Below are 15,541 nucleotides of genomic sequence, written 5' to 3'. Positions count from 1 at the left end.
CGAAAAGTACTCTTTGTATCGTCGAAGTATACTTCTGAGTTGTTGTTTCTTAAGCGTGGGGAGACTTGGATTAATGTCGAAGTCTGGTTCGGGAACTACTATCATCGGGGTAGATGCGGCAGAATACGAGAGGACAAACGCATTGCTGGTTTCCAGAATTTCCTCGATGTATGCGATCGTCGTGCCCTTGTTGATGTGCTTGAACTCCTGGCTAAAGTTTGTCAGCTACACTTTCGTGTTTCCTCCGTGCAGTCGAGCGATCCCTCTTGCGACGCAAATTTCACGGTCTGGCAGTAGACGTTGGTCGCCTTCGATGACGCCTTCTACGTCAGCGGGTATTTCGGTGCCGACCGAAATAACAATGCTGGAGCGAGGCGGGATGCTCACTTGATCTTGGAGCACACTCAAGGCGTGGTGACTATGAGGGCTCTCCGGTGATATCGCTTTATCATCCGACAGCGTTATTGACTTCGACTTGAGGTCGATGATTGCGCCGTGTTGGTTCAGGAAGTCCATACCAAGAATGACCTCTCGTGAACACTGTTGCAGGATGACGAAGGTGGCAGGGTAAGTCCGGTCATGAATGGTTATTCTTGCCGTGCGGATTCCAGTCGGCGTGATGAGGTGTCCTCCAGTGGTCCGAATTTGAGGGCCTTCCTATGCGGTCTTAAATTTCTTCAACTGGGCGGCGATGTGTCCACTCATGACGAAGTAATCAACCCCTGCGTCCACTAAGGCGGTAGCTGCGTGGCAGTCGAGAAGCACGTCGAGGTCCGTGTTTCTTTGTCTGGCGTTGCAGTTAGGTCTTGGCGTCGGATCACGGCTGCGTCGTGCTGAACTGAAGCTGGAACGTCGCGTGGTCAAGTCGTCTTTCGTCGGTGCAGTCTTGGCTTCGTGACTTCGTCGGGACGGCGGCGTGTCATTATGTCGTCGAGATGGTCTCTTCGTCGTCTTCGTCGGCGGCGGAGGATCTTCTTCAGTTCGACGAACAGCAACCGCACCTCCATCGGTTGCTGCTTTTAGTTTTCCGGATATGGGCTCGCAGAGCGGCCCTGTGCTGGGCCGGTGTATGGACGGCGCTGCGGCGACAGGTAGCGGCCTGGTGACGGCGACCGCGACGGCCGTCGAGGGCTCCACTGAGTAGCGGCGTGGTAGTCGGCGATGTCACGAGGGCGTTTATCTTCGCGAGGGCGCGGTGTGTTGACGGCGAACCCTCGCAATCCCAGGTCGCGGTATGGACATCGGCGGTACACATGACCGGCTTCCCCGCAGTGGTAGCAGAGCGGGCGGTGGTCAGGAGCGCGCCAAACGTCTGTCTTACTCGGGTAGCTGCGCTGGGCGACGGGTGGGCGTGCTGGCGGCGGCGGTGGTCAACGGAATTGCGGCGTTACAGGGCCCTGGCGCCGTCGTGGAGGGGGACCTTGACGGCGGGCAACGGCGGCGTAGGTCATCGCTTCTGGCTGGGGCTGCGATGATTGTGGTTGTACCTCGGGAACTCCGAGCGATCGCTGGACTTCTTCTTTGACAATTTCGGCGATTGAGGCCACTTGAGGTTGCGATGAAGTGAAGATTCTTTGAAGCTCCTCTCGTACGACTGCCCGGGTGGTCTCGCACAGGTCGTCGGTGGCCATTGATGTATCTCCGGCGTAGCTTGTGGGTTTGGTGCGTCGGTCGAATTGCCGGTTCCGCAATTCCAGTGTCTTCTCGATGCTCGTTGCCTCACGAATAAACTCGTCGACGGTCTTCGGTGGGCTTCCTACCATTCCGGCGAAAAGTTCCTCCTTTACACCACGCATCAGTAGGAGGACTTTCTTATTCTCGGACATTTTTGGGTCGGCGTGGCGGAACAGACGGCTCATTTCCTCAGTGAAGATCGCGATCGTCTCATTCGGCAGCTGCGCTCTAGTCTCCAGTAGAGCTTGGGCTCGCTCTTTTCGCACGACGCATGTAAATGTTTGCAGGATGCCACTTCGGAACAGGTCCCACGTCGTCAAGGTGGCTTCTCGATTCTCGAACCACGTCCTGGCGGCGTCCTCCAATGCGAAATAGACATGTCGCACCTTGTCGTCGCTTGCCCAGCTGTTAAACGTAGCGACCTTCTCATACGATTCCAACCAGCTTTCCTGGTCCTCAAATGTGGAACCGCGGAACGTCGGTGGTTCCCTGGGCTGCTGCAGCACGATGGGGGACGCTGGGGCTGCCATTGGGGTTGCCTTGGTCAGAATCTTCTTGGTATTCTCAGGTAGAAGTCCGTGCTCCGGGGGTAGCTGTTGAAGACGGTGGCTTGCTCGATGGTCCGGGACTACGCTGGTGTTCTCTTTGCGGTCCGGGCTTGGATCACGGCTTGTCGAGGGCGTCCGGTACATGAACGCAAAGCACCTCCACCAGATGTCACGTGGTAGTGATGTTAAAGAACACAGTAGCAACACTGTCAAAGACAAAACTAGCTTTTATTGGGCGAACCTGTGCCCACAAAACAGGCTACACTTAAAGCACAACGAGAGCGGCGAACACAGTCGGCGATCGTCGAAAATCTGTTCAGCGGGTCAAGCGCCTCGGCTTTTATAGCGCAGTCGTCGGACGTTCCAGACTAATCGTTGGGACCCGCGTGCCTTCCACAAAGTTCTACACCATTTGCGTCAGGCGATGAAATCAGATAACACAATGTTCGGCGACAACAGACAGCGGATAGAAGCATCGATAACTTTCCAGAAACTTCGGATACCTGCAGGCGCGTGCCGCGCTGTGCGGTAACACTTGTCAGGCGGCGAAACGTGGTCGCCCGATAAAGATAAGTACACGTGTCAATATTAAAGGAGTTTAAATTGGATTAAAATGGCTCACTAGTAGCCACACGCAGCAGCCAGCGTCTCGCGATCTTCTTCCTCTCTCTCTTCTGTCCCCCTGCCGTAACAGGATCCCGGGGTGGTGAAGAGCCGTCTCGGCGCGTGGTAGGCGAACTGCGAGTGAAGTATGACTTCAGCCGCGAAACCGTGCACGACGTCAACAGGCGGCGGACTTGAGGATCGTTGAAACTAACGGCGCGATCTGGTAATTGACATCGTTAACTTGACGTAGGACTTCATAAGGCCCTGTGTAGCGAGAGAGAAGCTTCTGGTAGAGGCCAACCCGACGACATGGTGACCAAAGCAGCACCCAAGCACCTGGGGCAAACTGAACATCGCGATGGCACCGGTCGTAACGCTGTTTTTGCAGATGCTGCGACGCTAATAAGCGAGATCGGGCGACTTGACGCACCATGTGAGCGCGATGGATGACTTCACGAGCGTACTCAGTGGCAATATGGGGCCCATAAGGTAGGATGGTGTCAAACGGCAAAGTGGGGTCGCGACAATACAAAACATAAAAGGTGAATATCCTGCGGTGTCATGTCGGGACGAGTTACACCCGAATGTCACGTAGGCCAGCGTGGCGTCCCAGTTGCGGTGATCATTGGAAACGAACATCTACAGCATCTCTGTGAGTGCTCGGTTAAGACGTTCAATAAAACCGTTTGTTTGTGGGTGGTAGCCGGTGGACAGCTTTTTCTCAGTGGCACAAGACCGCAGGAGGTCGTCCACACTAGTGACAAGAACGAGCGGCCGCGGTCTGTATGTGACTGTCGAGGTGCACCGTGCTGGAGAATGACGTCGTGAAGGAGAAAATCGCAGACGTCAGTTGCGCAACTAGTCGGCAACGCCTTTGTTATCGCGTAGCGTGTCGCGTAATCAGTAGCGACAGCGATCCACTTATTCCCTCTAGTCGTCGCCGAAAAAGGGCTAAGCAGGTCAAGGCCTAAGCCAAAGAACGGTTCAGAGGGAACTTCAATTGGATGGAGTCATCGCACAGGTGGCAGGGACGGTTTCTCCCGGCGCTGACACAATTCGCAAGTTGCGACATAACGACGCACGGAGCGGTAGAGACCCGCCCTGAAGAACCAGCGTCATACGCGGTCATATGTACGCAAAACGCCAAAGTGTCCCGCAGTAGGTGCATCGTGAAGTTGTTCGAGAACGACGGATCGCACATGCCGAGGAAGGACAAGGAGCAACTCAGGGCCGTCAGGGTTGATATTGCGGCGGTAGAGGAAGCCATCATGCTGCACGAACATGCGGCACGTGCCGTCAGTGCTGCCAGATTGCACTTCAGCGATGATGGACTGTAAGGATGCGTTGCGTTGTTGTTCAGCGCGCATGTCGGTCATGTCAGTCAAAGCCATCAGGCAGGTGACCGGATCATGCGCAACAGGATCGGGAGGATCCACGATATGGCGCGAGAGGCAGTCAGCGACCTTTGGCAGATGCCCAGACTTATAGCTGAAAACAAATTAAACTTATTGGAGCCGCAAAGCCCAGAGACCAAGCCATCCTGTGGGGTCCCGGGGGGAAGACAGCCAGAAGGGGGCGTGATGGTCTGTAACGACCGTAAACATGCGGCCGTACAAATATGGCCGGAACTTCTCGACAGCCCAAACTAAAGCCAAGCACTCCCGCTAGGTGATGTAGTAATTTCTCTCAGCAGGTTACAGGAGGCGCCTGGCGTAAGGTATCACGCACTCGCTACCATTCTGCTTTTGGGAGAGAACAGCGCCGATGCCGTGGCTGCTTGCGTCAGTGTGGATTTCGGTCGGTGCAGATGGATCAAAGTGGGCAATAATGGAAGGGATAGTGAGAAATCCGATGAGAGCGGAGAACGCGTGAGCTTGCTCAGGGCCCTATGAGAACGGCGTGTTCTTTAGAAGATATGTTAAAGACCGAGCAACGGCGGCGACGTTTTACACGAAACGGCGAAAGTAAGAACACAGGCCAACGAAGGAGCGCACGTCAGAAGCAGAACGTGGCACAGGGAAACTGCGTACGGCGCGAACTTTTTCCGGTTCTGGTTGGAAACGGCATGCGTCAGCGAGGTGCCGCAACACGTTAGTCTGACGGCGCCCGAATCGACACTTCGTGTAGTTCACTGGATGCCGGCTTTTCAGAAGACCGCAAGAATGACAGCGAGACGAGTAAGGTGGCTGCCCAAGGTGGGAGAAAAAACAATAATGGTCGTCAAAGTACAGACACAGATGGTCCATTTGTAGCCTTGCAGAAGAGAGCCCATAATACGTTCAAATGTCGTAGGAGCATTGCATAGGCCAAAGGGCATCACTTTGAGCTGATATAAGCCATCCGGCGTGACGAAGGCCATTTTATCAGTTGAAATCTGCCAGTAGCCGGATAGAAGATCGATGGACTAGAATTATTTAGCTCCATGCAAGCAGTCCAAGGCGCCATCGATGGGTGGTAGGGGGTAGACGTCTTTCGGGTTATCTTGTTTAAATGGCGATAATCGACGCATAAACGCCAGGTACCATTTTTTTCACAAGGCCGACATACGAAGCCCAAGGGCTGGCTGATGGCCCCATGACCCCTTTGAGCAGCATTTCGTCCACTTATGATTGGATGGCTCAACGTTCAGCATGCGATACGCGATAGGGACGCCGACGAATAAGATTCGTGTCCGTAGTGTTGATATGGTGGTGAACAACCGATGTTTGTCCTAAAGGCTTGTCAACAATATGAAAGATGTCACGCTACGATTTGAGGAGGAGACGTGTGTCCGTGGCCTGTACAGAGGTGAGGTCACGTGCAATCATCTTGGCGAAGTAATCCGTTAGGGAAGCAGAGCTGTGAGCTGCAACTGGCGCTGAGAAACCGCTCTCGGCATTTAGAATTTCAATGTCAGATACGGAAGTATTAGAAACGCTGGCCAAGAACATGCCAGCTGGAAGCACTTCAGGGCACAGGCTGAAATTCAGAAGCGGTAGAACGACGTTGTTATTATAAATCGTCGCCAGCATATGCGGAAGAGCAACGTTCCGGTTCAAAAGCACGTCAATGATGGGGCGAAGGACATATTCACCGTCGGGAATCTGTGGCTGTGCGGTCAAAGCGACGTAAGTAGCTACCTCAGGTGACAGACGGAGATCTTGAAGCGAACACAAGTGCGGTGGAGCGGTGCTGGGAGCATCTGCGACTTGAGGCAGTTTCAACTGAAGAACACTGGTGGCGCAGTCGGTGAGAGCGGAATGGTGCGATAAAAAGTCCAATCCAAGGATAATGTCGTGAGGGCAGTTGTCGATCACAGCAATGAGAACAGAGGTAGGGCAGCCGGCTGTACTCATAAGCGCAGTACACATTCCAAGTACAACCAGCACGCCGCCGCCAGCCACACGAAGCACTCGGGCAGCTGCTGGGGTGGGGACCTTCTTTAAACGTCTACGTAGGCTTGCACTATCACAGACAGGTGGGCTCCAGTGTCGACGAGGGCTTGGAAAGGGAAGCCGTCTATTTTAACGTCACTTACACTTCTCTTTGTGGGCACAGACAGAGGATTGGCTGCAGTAGTGGGCAATGCAGCACCACCTCCGAGGGCTGCATTTCTTAGTTTTCCGAAAGGGTACGGCCACAAGCCACAGGGAACGAAGGGCGACGTGGCTGCGCCGAACGGGAAAATGGGCGACGTGCTTGCGGTGAACGAGACTGGTGTCCGCGCGATGATGGTGAGCGACTGTACCACGTGTTCCTAGTAGAGTTGTCGGCGGTTGACGGAACATTGCCGCCATTTCCATTAAAAACGCTCAGGTTGGTCGCCGTGCGAGGTGTTGAGGGCCACGAGTTGCGACAGTATCTGGCGACATGTCCCGTGCAGCGACAGGTGAAACATATCGGCTGGTCGTCCACGGTCCTCGACTCAGTCGGGCTGCGATGACGCGGAGAGAAGCGTCGGGGCGGAGCGAAAATAGTAGAAGGGCGTTCGTTGGCTCTGGGGCTGGTGACAGCATAGACAAAATGTAGGCCATAGTTTTCAAGTCCCTCTCGAACGATGGCTTGCACGAGGGGAACTGAAAAAGGGGTAGCATCAGGGTTCCGCGATTAGAAAGCTGCGGGCGCCATTGCGTCCAGTTCACGTCGAACGATTGGCACCACGTCCTCTGATGGCAGCGCATGCTGCTGTGCGGGCTGATCTGCACACGTCGACGTTGCGGCAGTTATGGGAAGTCTGGTGAATGGGTGCAGGACGAGTCGGCTTTTGGCCTGCTCGAATTGTCGCCACTCTTTGATGATATCATCAACTCTAGAGCAGCTTTTGCACATGAGGAGATTAAAGGTGTCGTCAGCTATTCCCTTGAGCACATGCCCTACCTTCTGAGCTACTGTCATGTCGTGATCGGCTTTAGGACAAAGCGCGAGCACGTCCTGGATATACGAAACATAGGACTGTCTAGGGGATTGGGCACGAGAGGCCAGTTCCTGCTTTGCGGTAATTTTACGGCCGGCCGGTTTGCCAAACAACTCTGCTGACTTTGCGTTGGTCCCAGCTGGTCAGCTCCTCTTCGTGGCTTTCGAACCACACCTTTGCCGTGCCTCTCAGGTAGAACCACAAGTTAACTAGCAAAATCGTAGGGTCCCATCTGTTGATTCCACTCACAACTCACTTCAACGTAGGCGCCATCAGTCCCGCCGAAAATTCCGTAATCCTTGGGTTGCACAACCACAACCGAAGGGGACAGCAACGTAGCGTGCGATGGTGACGTTGGAGGACGCAACGACGTTGATCCCGAGTGCTCACCGTCATTCATGGTGAGGAGGGTGATGCGACGGTCCACTGCGGAGCACCGTTTCCAGCCGTGGTACTCCGCACCTCCCACCAATATGCTACGGGGATGTTGATAGTATCAGACAGTATTTACAATTTATATACAAGCAGAATCAATGGGGTTAAAAATGGCTGACTAGTAACATCCCGCCGCAGCCAGCGTCTCGCGATCTTCTTCCTCTATGTCTTCTTTCACCCTTCCGTAACAATATCTTAGGATACAAAGTGATAAAGTGCATGTTAATATGTAGGTTAGGTGCTTAAATGAATAAGCGTCCACTAAACGTAGCACTTTTGAAGTGATTCTGGCAACTCTGTCCTTGTTTCTTTAACTGAAACAAGCAAAGAAAAATTCCGCACAAGTCACGTTCCCTCTGCTGAAACGCTGCTGTCTGGCATCACATGGACCTCCTTCAAGATAGGAGCAACGTTAATTCAATGTGGTCTGTTAAAATTGGTGAAACCACGTGTTTTGCATTACAGAACCTGGAGGGCGGTTTTGATTGCTGAAATTTGGTGAACGTGCTGCTTGCTGCTCGAGCTGAGCAGTAACCCCACTTGAGAATAGGTTTTCCGCAATCCGTGTATTAGAATACCATTTTCAGGCTCCTTAAAGGGCCCCTCACCAGCCCCGTAGCAAATTTGGGTTATACGCTGGAAGTTGTTGCGTGTCCTCTAGGGAGCGTTCTGGCGCAATTTTTTTTTAAAAATTGGTTCATTAATGACGAGACAGAAATATTGCAGTGCCGCGAACCCATGATTTCAGGAGGTGAGCTCCACTGCATAGCGATACACTCTGCACTCGCCCCTTCTAGCATCCGCAAGCGAAATTCCTTGCCTGCGTTCTCCCATACTGGACCTCGAGGATCGCGTGACGCATACGTCGCAGGCGCCGCCTTCATTTTCTTTTTCTCACTTTTTTTTCGGCGCTACGCACGACGGCGTCGTGCGCGAGCTGTTGTCTCTTTCGCGTAACGCACGATTTTGCGCGCTGTGTACAAGGAAACATGACTAGCGGTATAATTCAGTGCCACACGAATACTGAGGCAGAACGAGCGGATCGCAGATCATGATTAGACGCTGGAACACGGTAGAAAATGGCACAGTTTCGGTACCTGCGCACGTGATTGCACGAGCGTGGGAACAAGCAGACGAAGCGGAAGCACATCTCTCTTGCTTCGGTGCGAAGTAAAAATAAAAATACTCAGACATTCCGTTTCTGTGTTTTTCATTTTTCTAAACTTCAATTTGTCAATTGAAGCAACAGATCACACAAATAACAGATGTTGCCTTCAATAATTCATGAAGTCACGTGTCACCACGGGCGAAGTCACACACCGTCCAGCTTGAAGCGCAGTCACCGCGAGGGAAAGGGAAAACGGCGTTCGGATTGAAATTTCCGACGCGTAGCGATTTAATTCTTTGCAAACACGATCGTTATCGTGCAATGGATGCTCTTTGCTTGTCAGCTCAAAATGGCCAGACCTGGTGAGGGGCCCTTTAAACATGTCCTCCATGTCACTAGATTTGGAGCGTACTTAACAGACTATTCTTGCAATGACAGCTAAGTAGCGCTGATAATGCAGCTAATTTCATCTGGTGGAGCCGCCAAAAGCTTCTGACAGTGAAGGCAGCATTTAAATTTTAGAAGCATCTGAGTATGGTGGCATTAGGCACTTAAGATCACATGAACAATCATTCCAAATGGTAGGCTATTGTAGCACACAACTGCGTACGCGGGCTACTTGAAAGTTATTTGTTATGCCAATGGCAAGTTGCTAAGTTAAGATACAAAATGTGAATGTGAAATGCAACAGGAAAGGATGCATCTTAAAACTTTTTGTGCGCAAGCAAACAGGGACGAAGAACAGGGGCAACACAAGGACGAGCGCTCGTCCTTGTGTTGCCCCTGTTCTTCGTCCCTGTTTGTTTGCGCACAAAAAGCTTTAAGGTGAATCTGTTCCAACTAGGCCGACTCGCAGTTATGCTTCAGGAAAGGATGTACGGTACCTGCCTGTATGACCCTGGTGGGGTCAAGAGCCTCTCTTGCCCCTTGGTATTATTCCCAAAGAGGAAATGGCTCATGAGCTCCTCCTCTGTGAACATACGATGACGCAAGGCCTTTGCAAACTTTCCTGGTCCACCATGGCAGGGCATGGTAAGCTGTGTCAGGATAACCTTTTCAATGCGCATTCCTCCAACATATGTGAACCTGCATGTTTAAGCAAATGTTAGCAAAGTAGTTCTAAACCTCTCAAGCACACTTACACAACAGCCCTACTGCAAATAAATAACAACAGTACCTGTTGCAGATCTAGATTGCTAAACTTACTTGACTTCTTAGTAGCTTCTTATGCTGTCTGAACGCGACTTGTTTCCGAAAAACAAGGACTTATCCAGCCCAAACAAGAAAAATAATAACTAAGCCAAGGTATCCAAAACATATAGTATTATTAAATGCAATCAGCATTCTTAGGATACTTTATATTTTCGGGTGTCTATTTTCCCAACCATTTGTGTGAACGGATAGTCCATGGGAAGAGATCGGGCTGCTAGGTCGAGGGAAGCGGGTTCATGACCAACCGCCGGAACGGTCACTGGACACGTGACCCTGCGCATGTGCCACTCGTCAATGAATCTCTTTCACGCCATCTTGGGCAACTGCTGCTGCTTGTGTTGGCAAGCAGCATTAGGAGCTCGAAGAGGAACACGACGATCGATCGTTACTAAGATTACCACTACACATCAGGTTCGCTTGCTGTGCTCCAGAAGTAATATGCGAGATTCTACTCTGCTGTATGTACACAAGCCACAAAGACCGCCTAAGCCAACCACCGCCTCATCAATCAAATTAATCGACTCGCAAATCACAGGCTGCACAAGATCACGGAGTGCACTCAGAAGTTTCTGGACAGCCAGTTGATGTCCACGTCAGGGACCTCGGCTCGAGGGAGACTCGGTCATTTCCTCGACGTGAGTCATCGCGCTCTCACACACTGTATAATTCTGTGTGTCTCGTTAGTTCTGCCGTCCTAATTATAGTCATCACATATCACCACTAATTAAAATATAAGTAGACACTTCTATCTACTGTTCATTAAATCTTTATGGATAATACTTTGAGCATCAGTTTTCGCAGAGATAATGAATGCTACAGCTTAAAGGAGCCCTAAATAAAAGTGAAATTACTACGATTCTGTGGTTTTACGTGCCAAAATTACAATCTTATTTTAAGGCATGCTATAATAGGGGACTCCGGATTAATTTTGACAACCTCGGGTAGCACGGTACAAGGGTAGTTTTGCATTTCACCTCCATCAAAATGCAGTTGTTTCATCCTGTGACCTCGTGCTTAGCGGCGCTGTGCCAACGCCACTAAGCCGCTACGGCATGAAAGCACTAAAGACAAAAAAATATTTTAGATGTATCTGTAAATGACCTCCCTACAATTCAAGATATTCAATCGTACCGTCACAAGGGGCTGAGTAAACTGTAAAAGGAGCAAGAGGAAAGATAGGTGGCAGTGCTGCTTTGAAGTTGCCACACCAGCTTGCTGCGACGTCATGGATTTTGATGGTGTCTGCTCAGGTATAGCTATATTTTTACAAATAAAAGTATTCTTCATTGTAGTCCGAAAAAGCCAAAAACCCAAATTAAGAAGCGTTAGGGACTTTTACTGAACTAAAATGACGCAAGTTTGTAAACATACTTGAAATTCATGATGTCACAATGAGGTGTCAGCAAACAGACTTTGGGGCGATACTCAGAAAATTGAACTTCGAGCTTTATTTTATCTACTAATCAAACAACTACCAATAAATTAACAGAAGTAGATATTTAAAACGATGCTTTCTTTAAATTGATTTAGCGGGTCACTATTGTCCCCTTAGAACAAAACAAGAAATGCACTTGGCTGCGTAATAGGTTAACATGCATCACTGGTTCTTATTAAGGTAGGATTGTCAGTATAGCAGAGGGCATGCACTGGCTGCTCCTGAGGGGAGTCCTGCCACCACCCCTCAACCTCCCAATTTTCAATTGCTATATGAGCAGTGATGTGATTTCTGCATCTTAAAGAGACACAATGCCAAGGAGACTCATGGAGCACTAGCTAGAGTATGTGGCGACCGGCACTGCACATCGTCCAGATCGGCATCAATCTTTTTTTTTTGGAATTTGGCCGTTTAAATGCAGAAAGCCCGGATCACTGCTCGTTTCTCAACCGACTTTCTCAATGATTGCTGATGTTTTGGTTTGATGCCCCTAGCAGTGCACTGCTGTATGACATAGCTCATAATACATTTATTCTGGTAAAACTAGAAAGACATGCACTCATGTAGACCACTAATGTGCACACCAAGTTTCTGAACGTCCCTCTTATATCAGGCATATACCCTGAAACAGACACATTCTACGTTTAATACGTTCACAAGTGACACTGGAATTCACTCTTAGTCCCGGTGTAGTTGCAAAGTCTTTCAGCTGAGTGCTTAAAGGCACCATGTCTGCTACTGAAGGCACTGTGCACCAATTCATCACTGGAGGAAATGCTTGCAGTTGCATCAGCAATGTTTGTTCTGCTCCCTGCAATACATTTTCACTGCATTTTGTCATGGTGACGCTAGAGAATGAATAGCCATAGAATTCGCCTTTCGCGTTCTGCCTGAGATGTCTTCCAGGTCATCTTGAATCTTAAAAAATATGTCAGTATTAAGACGTGAAGCCACGATGCACCAAAAGCAACAATCAAAATAGCTACATGGACCATTAGGCTGACATAAATGGACGTATATGAATGACTGATTGAAAACACTAAAGTGTGGCTGCTCTTGCCAATGGCAGCGTGAGCTGGTCAAATAATTTATTTGTAATTCCTCTCCTTATATAAAAAAAAATATTTCTCCTCATCTACTTAACTGTTATGGCCACACCTTAACGGCAACTCCTTCATATAAAACCACAGTGTTGCATTTTCTCGCTCCCCGTCTACCTGAGCTACTCAAGTTTTGCTTACTCTAAACGAAAGTATTTTACAGGACTGCTGCACGATAACGCTTTGTTCCCAGCTTGTGGCAAAGCGTCATTTAGTTCACAAGGATGCGCTCCCCTTTCAATCTGTTCTCTTTATAGTGCTCGAATTCAAAGCAAAAATTGCTTTTTGGCATAACTAACTACTTCTATGGTCACAAGAAACTTTGCTAATTGTTGACGTTTATGTTGCCGATAACGTATACATGCCGCCTGGAAACACAGTGCGACGACACGGCAGATATGCCCAGGCATCATTTTCCTTTACTTATCTTAAAACATTGTCAAATCAATCAGTTACTGAAGTGCGAAAAGCTGAAATTTCACGCTATTGCATCATTTTGAATGTTCTATCCCAGTAAAGTAGGACCCAGAGTGCCATGGGATCCGCTTTTTCCGTGAATGCAAAGAGCGCCTACGGGAAGCCGTTTGCGCGAAGCACTCGACGGCGTCGAACGGAGAAGATGAAAAAAAGAAAGTTGACTGCGCGCTAACTGGTCGAAAACAAAACACACGCGGTTGGCAACGCGCATAACTGGATGATTTCGCAGCACTGAGTGGCAACGCCCCTTCTTTATCTAACCTATCACATAGAATCGCATGTACACCCTCGAAATTCTTTATTATTATCAGGCCATAGCCTCCTCTGTGTTTTCTGATCGCGCGAACGTCGGCCGCACAGCGTGTCAGATAGTGGCCTTGAAGCACCACGGAGTCACTCGATCCTGAAAGGAACAGCGCAACAGGATACATTTACGCCGATCCCACGGCGTTGCTACGAGCCAGCTCACGCGTCATGTACTACACGGCGTGGCGCAAACGAAATGTCTTCGATTACAGTAGAGTTCGGATGGCATCACGTCTCATTGTTTGACGCTAATGAATAAGGCTAACTTAATCGGTGCTCGCACACCATACTAGAAATCGCGGCCGTACAACATGCCCTGTTTTAGCTGTCACCACATAGCTAGCTGCCTTAAGTCACCGCAAGCGGACTGTGAAGTTAAACCAGGACAAAAGTCCATGTTCAATACCACAAATCTAGTGCTGTACAACCAATTATCGCAACGGAAGGATAACGCTAAGAACGAAAACGAGAAAAGAGGCGCGCGGAAAACACGCACAGGCGCTGAACTCATTTCCGCGCTTCCGTACACCGCGTCGCAATGGACGAACAAGGGGAATTCGAAACACTCACTCACCTTCGATGTCGCTGAGTCGGAGGCGATCATGGCGATCTTCGAGGCAACAAGCCCATATAAAGCGAGCAACACGCAGGAATATTCCAAAGAAGTCATAGCGACGCACACAAAGCAACGCAGAAAACGCAGGAAGCTCTCAAGCACATCGCGTGCACAAACTACCGGAATACGCATAAACGCCAACAGCGCAAACGCGCAATCATACAAGTACACGCATACAAATACACGCTTATACACCATGAATTGCAATATTTAATAACAAGTTTTCTAATATAATTAACAATTTCTGCGAATGGCAAGCGTATAAAAGTTTTCTGATTGTTTCTTTTTTTTTTTAATGAACTACTTTCTTTATCGCAGTGACGGAATGCACCGGCGGGATCCAATGGAGTGCGCGGGAGATGGCGCCAAATTGAAACATCGCAAACGCCGCGCCCTGTGTGCGCGCACAGTTTTCATCGTTTGGATTTAAAAAACAAAAACTAATGCGTGCCGCAACCACGCGCACTGAACTATTGAACAGAAAAGTACAGAAATGTCGCTGTTTGTGTTTGTTAGCTCGACATCATGGCAAACCGCAGACGGTCTGTCGTCCCATTCTTTAAACATTTGTGCGTGTGCTTCTGCGCTATACGATTTGCCACAGGAAAAATATAGTAGCGCAGATTGTGCTTGGTGGCCAAGCAGATTCCCAGCACATTGGCCAGCACCCCGTCTATGTCCCATAAAAGACTTTAGCCTCCATGTAGAATATGATCACCATGGTCGTAGATATCGGGCAAATATTTCGTTTCATTCCATTTTGTGCCAAGGGGTGACATCTAAGCGAAACGCACTCTTTAAAAACGATGTCCGCTACTTTCCCCGCCGCACCCGCCGTGGTGGCGTAGTGGCTGAGGTGTTGCACTACTAACCCTAGTGCGCGGGATCTAATGCCGGCCGCGGCGGCTGTATTTCGATGGGGGTGAAATGCAAAACGCCCGTGTACTGTGCGTTCGGTGCAGGTTAAAGAATCCCAGGTGGTAAAAATAAATCTGGAGTCCTTTACTACGGCTCATAATCATCGCCTACGGCTCATAATCAAGGTGTGGTTTTCTTTCTCCGCCATCTTGCCCGTATTTAATACGGAGGAGATGCCGTTTTCTAACACACAGCCAGGGCACTGGCCACTCAGGGTGTTCCCGCTAACTTTAGGCAGAGCTTAAAAATATGCCGATGCCCTCTAAGACGACGGGACCAAATGCATGTTGCTCACTTTTGTATGTATGTGTCGCGCTATGTTTGTATTTTGCCTAATTAAATAATTAGTCAAGATTAATTATCCAATGTCTCAAGCAACGAAGCTAGGAAAAAATTCCAATTAGAAAGTTGCAGAGCGGTTTACAAAACGTCCAAATAAAGAGTTTCTGTATTTATACCTGTTAAGTATTAGTGCTTATCAGCTTAATTTGATTGCTCGCGAAATACAAAAAAAAACACCACGTGACATGCCCGCCTGCGAGTCGTGATGGCACTGCTACCAAGCATTCCGCGCACAAACGAACATAGCAATTAACTGGTGTGGACACCCGTCTGCTTATCGCTATCATGAACCACCGCGAGGGAAGCACATCGCTGGCGTAAATAGCACAGCCAACACCTGCGTCACCACCCTGTCGCCTTTTAAGTGGCAG

General features: G+C 49.7%; 2 protein-coding genes across 21 annotated transcripts in view; one reads left to right on the top strand and one right to left on the bottom strand.

The window, feature by feature from the left end:
* The window catches only part of LOC142566357 (uncharacterized), a 123,681-nt gene extending 108,508 nt beyond the window's left edge, over positions 1 to 15,173 (top strand). For both annotated transcript variants that reach the window (XR_012825038.1, XM_075677299.1), the window contains exon 3: positions 14,229 to 15,173. Coding sequence is in view for 1 of the 2 variants with exons in the window: in XM_075677299.1 (XP_075533414.1) it covers positions 14,229 to 14,340 (112 nt within the window). In the remaining variant the exon portion in view is untranslated. The remainder of the gene's footprint in view (positions 1 to 14,228) is intronic.
* LOC142566355 (peptide transporter family 1-like) overlaps positions 1 to 15,541 on the bottom strand; it is a 732,761-nt gene that overhangs the window by 606,059 nt on the left and 111,161 nt on the right. For 4 of the 19 annotated variants that reach the window (XM_075677283.1, XM_075677276.1, XM_075677278.1 and 1 more), the window contains exon 3: positions 9,649 to 9,850. The exons of 14 other annotated variants lie outside the window; for them this stretch is intronic. In XM_075677283.1, coding sequence (XP_075533398.1) covers positions 9,649 to 9,831 — 183 coding nt within the window. In that variant the 5' untranslated portion in view covers positions 9,832 to 9,850. Of the gene's footprint in view, positions 1 to 9,648; positions 9,851 to 15,541 lie in introns of those variants that run through there. One more of the 19 variants, XM_075677277.1, reaches the window with a different exon arrangement.

This window comes from Dermacentor variabilis, unplaced genomic scaffold (genome assembly GCF_050947875.1).
Source record: "Dermacentor variabilis isolate Ectoservices unplaced genomic scaffold, ASM5094787v1 scaffold_12, whole genome shotgun sequence".
NCBI lineage: Eukaryota > Metazoa > Arthropoda > Arachnida > Ixodida > Ixodidae > Dermacentor > Dermacentor variabilis.
Note: the sequence above shows the minus strand (reverse complement) of the source record. Positions and strands in the feature narration are given on the sequence as shown.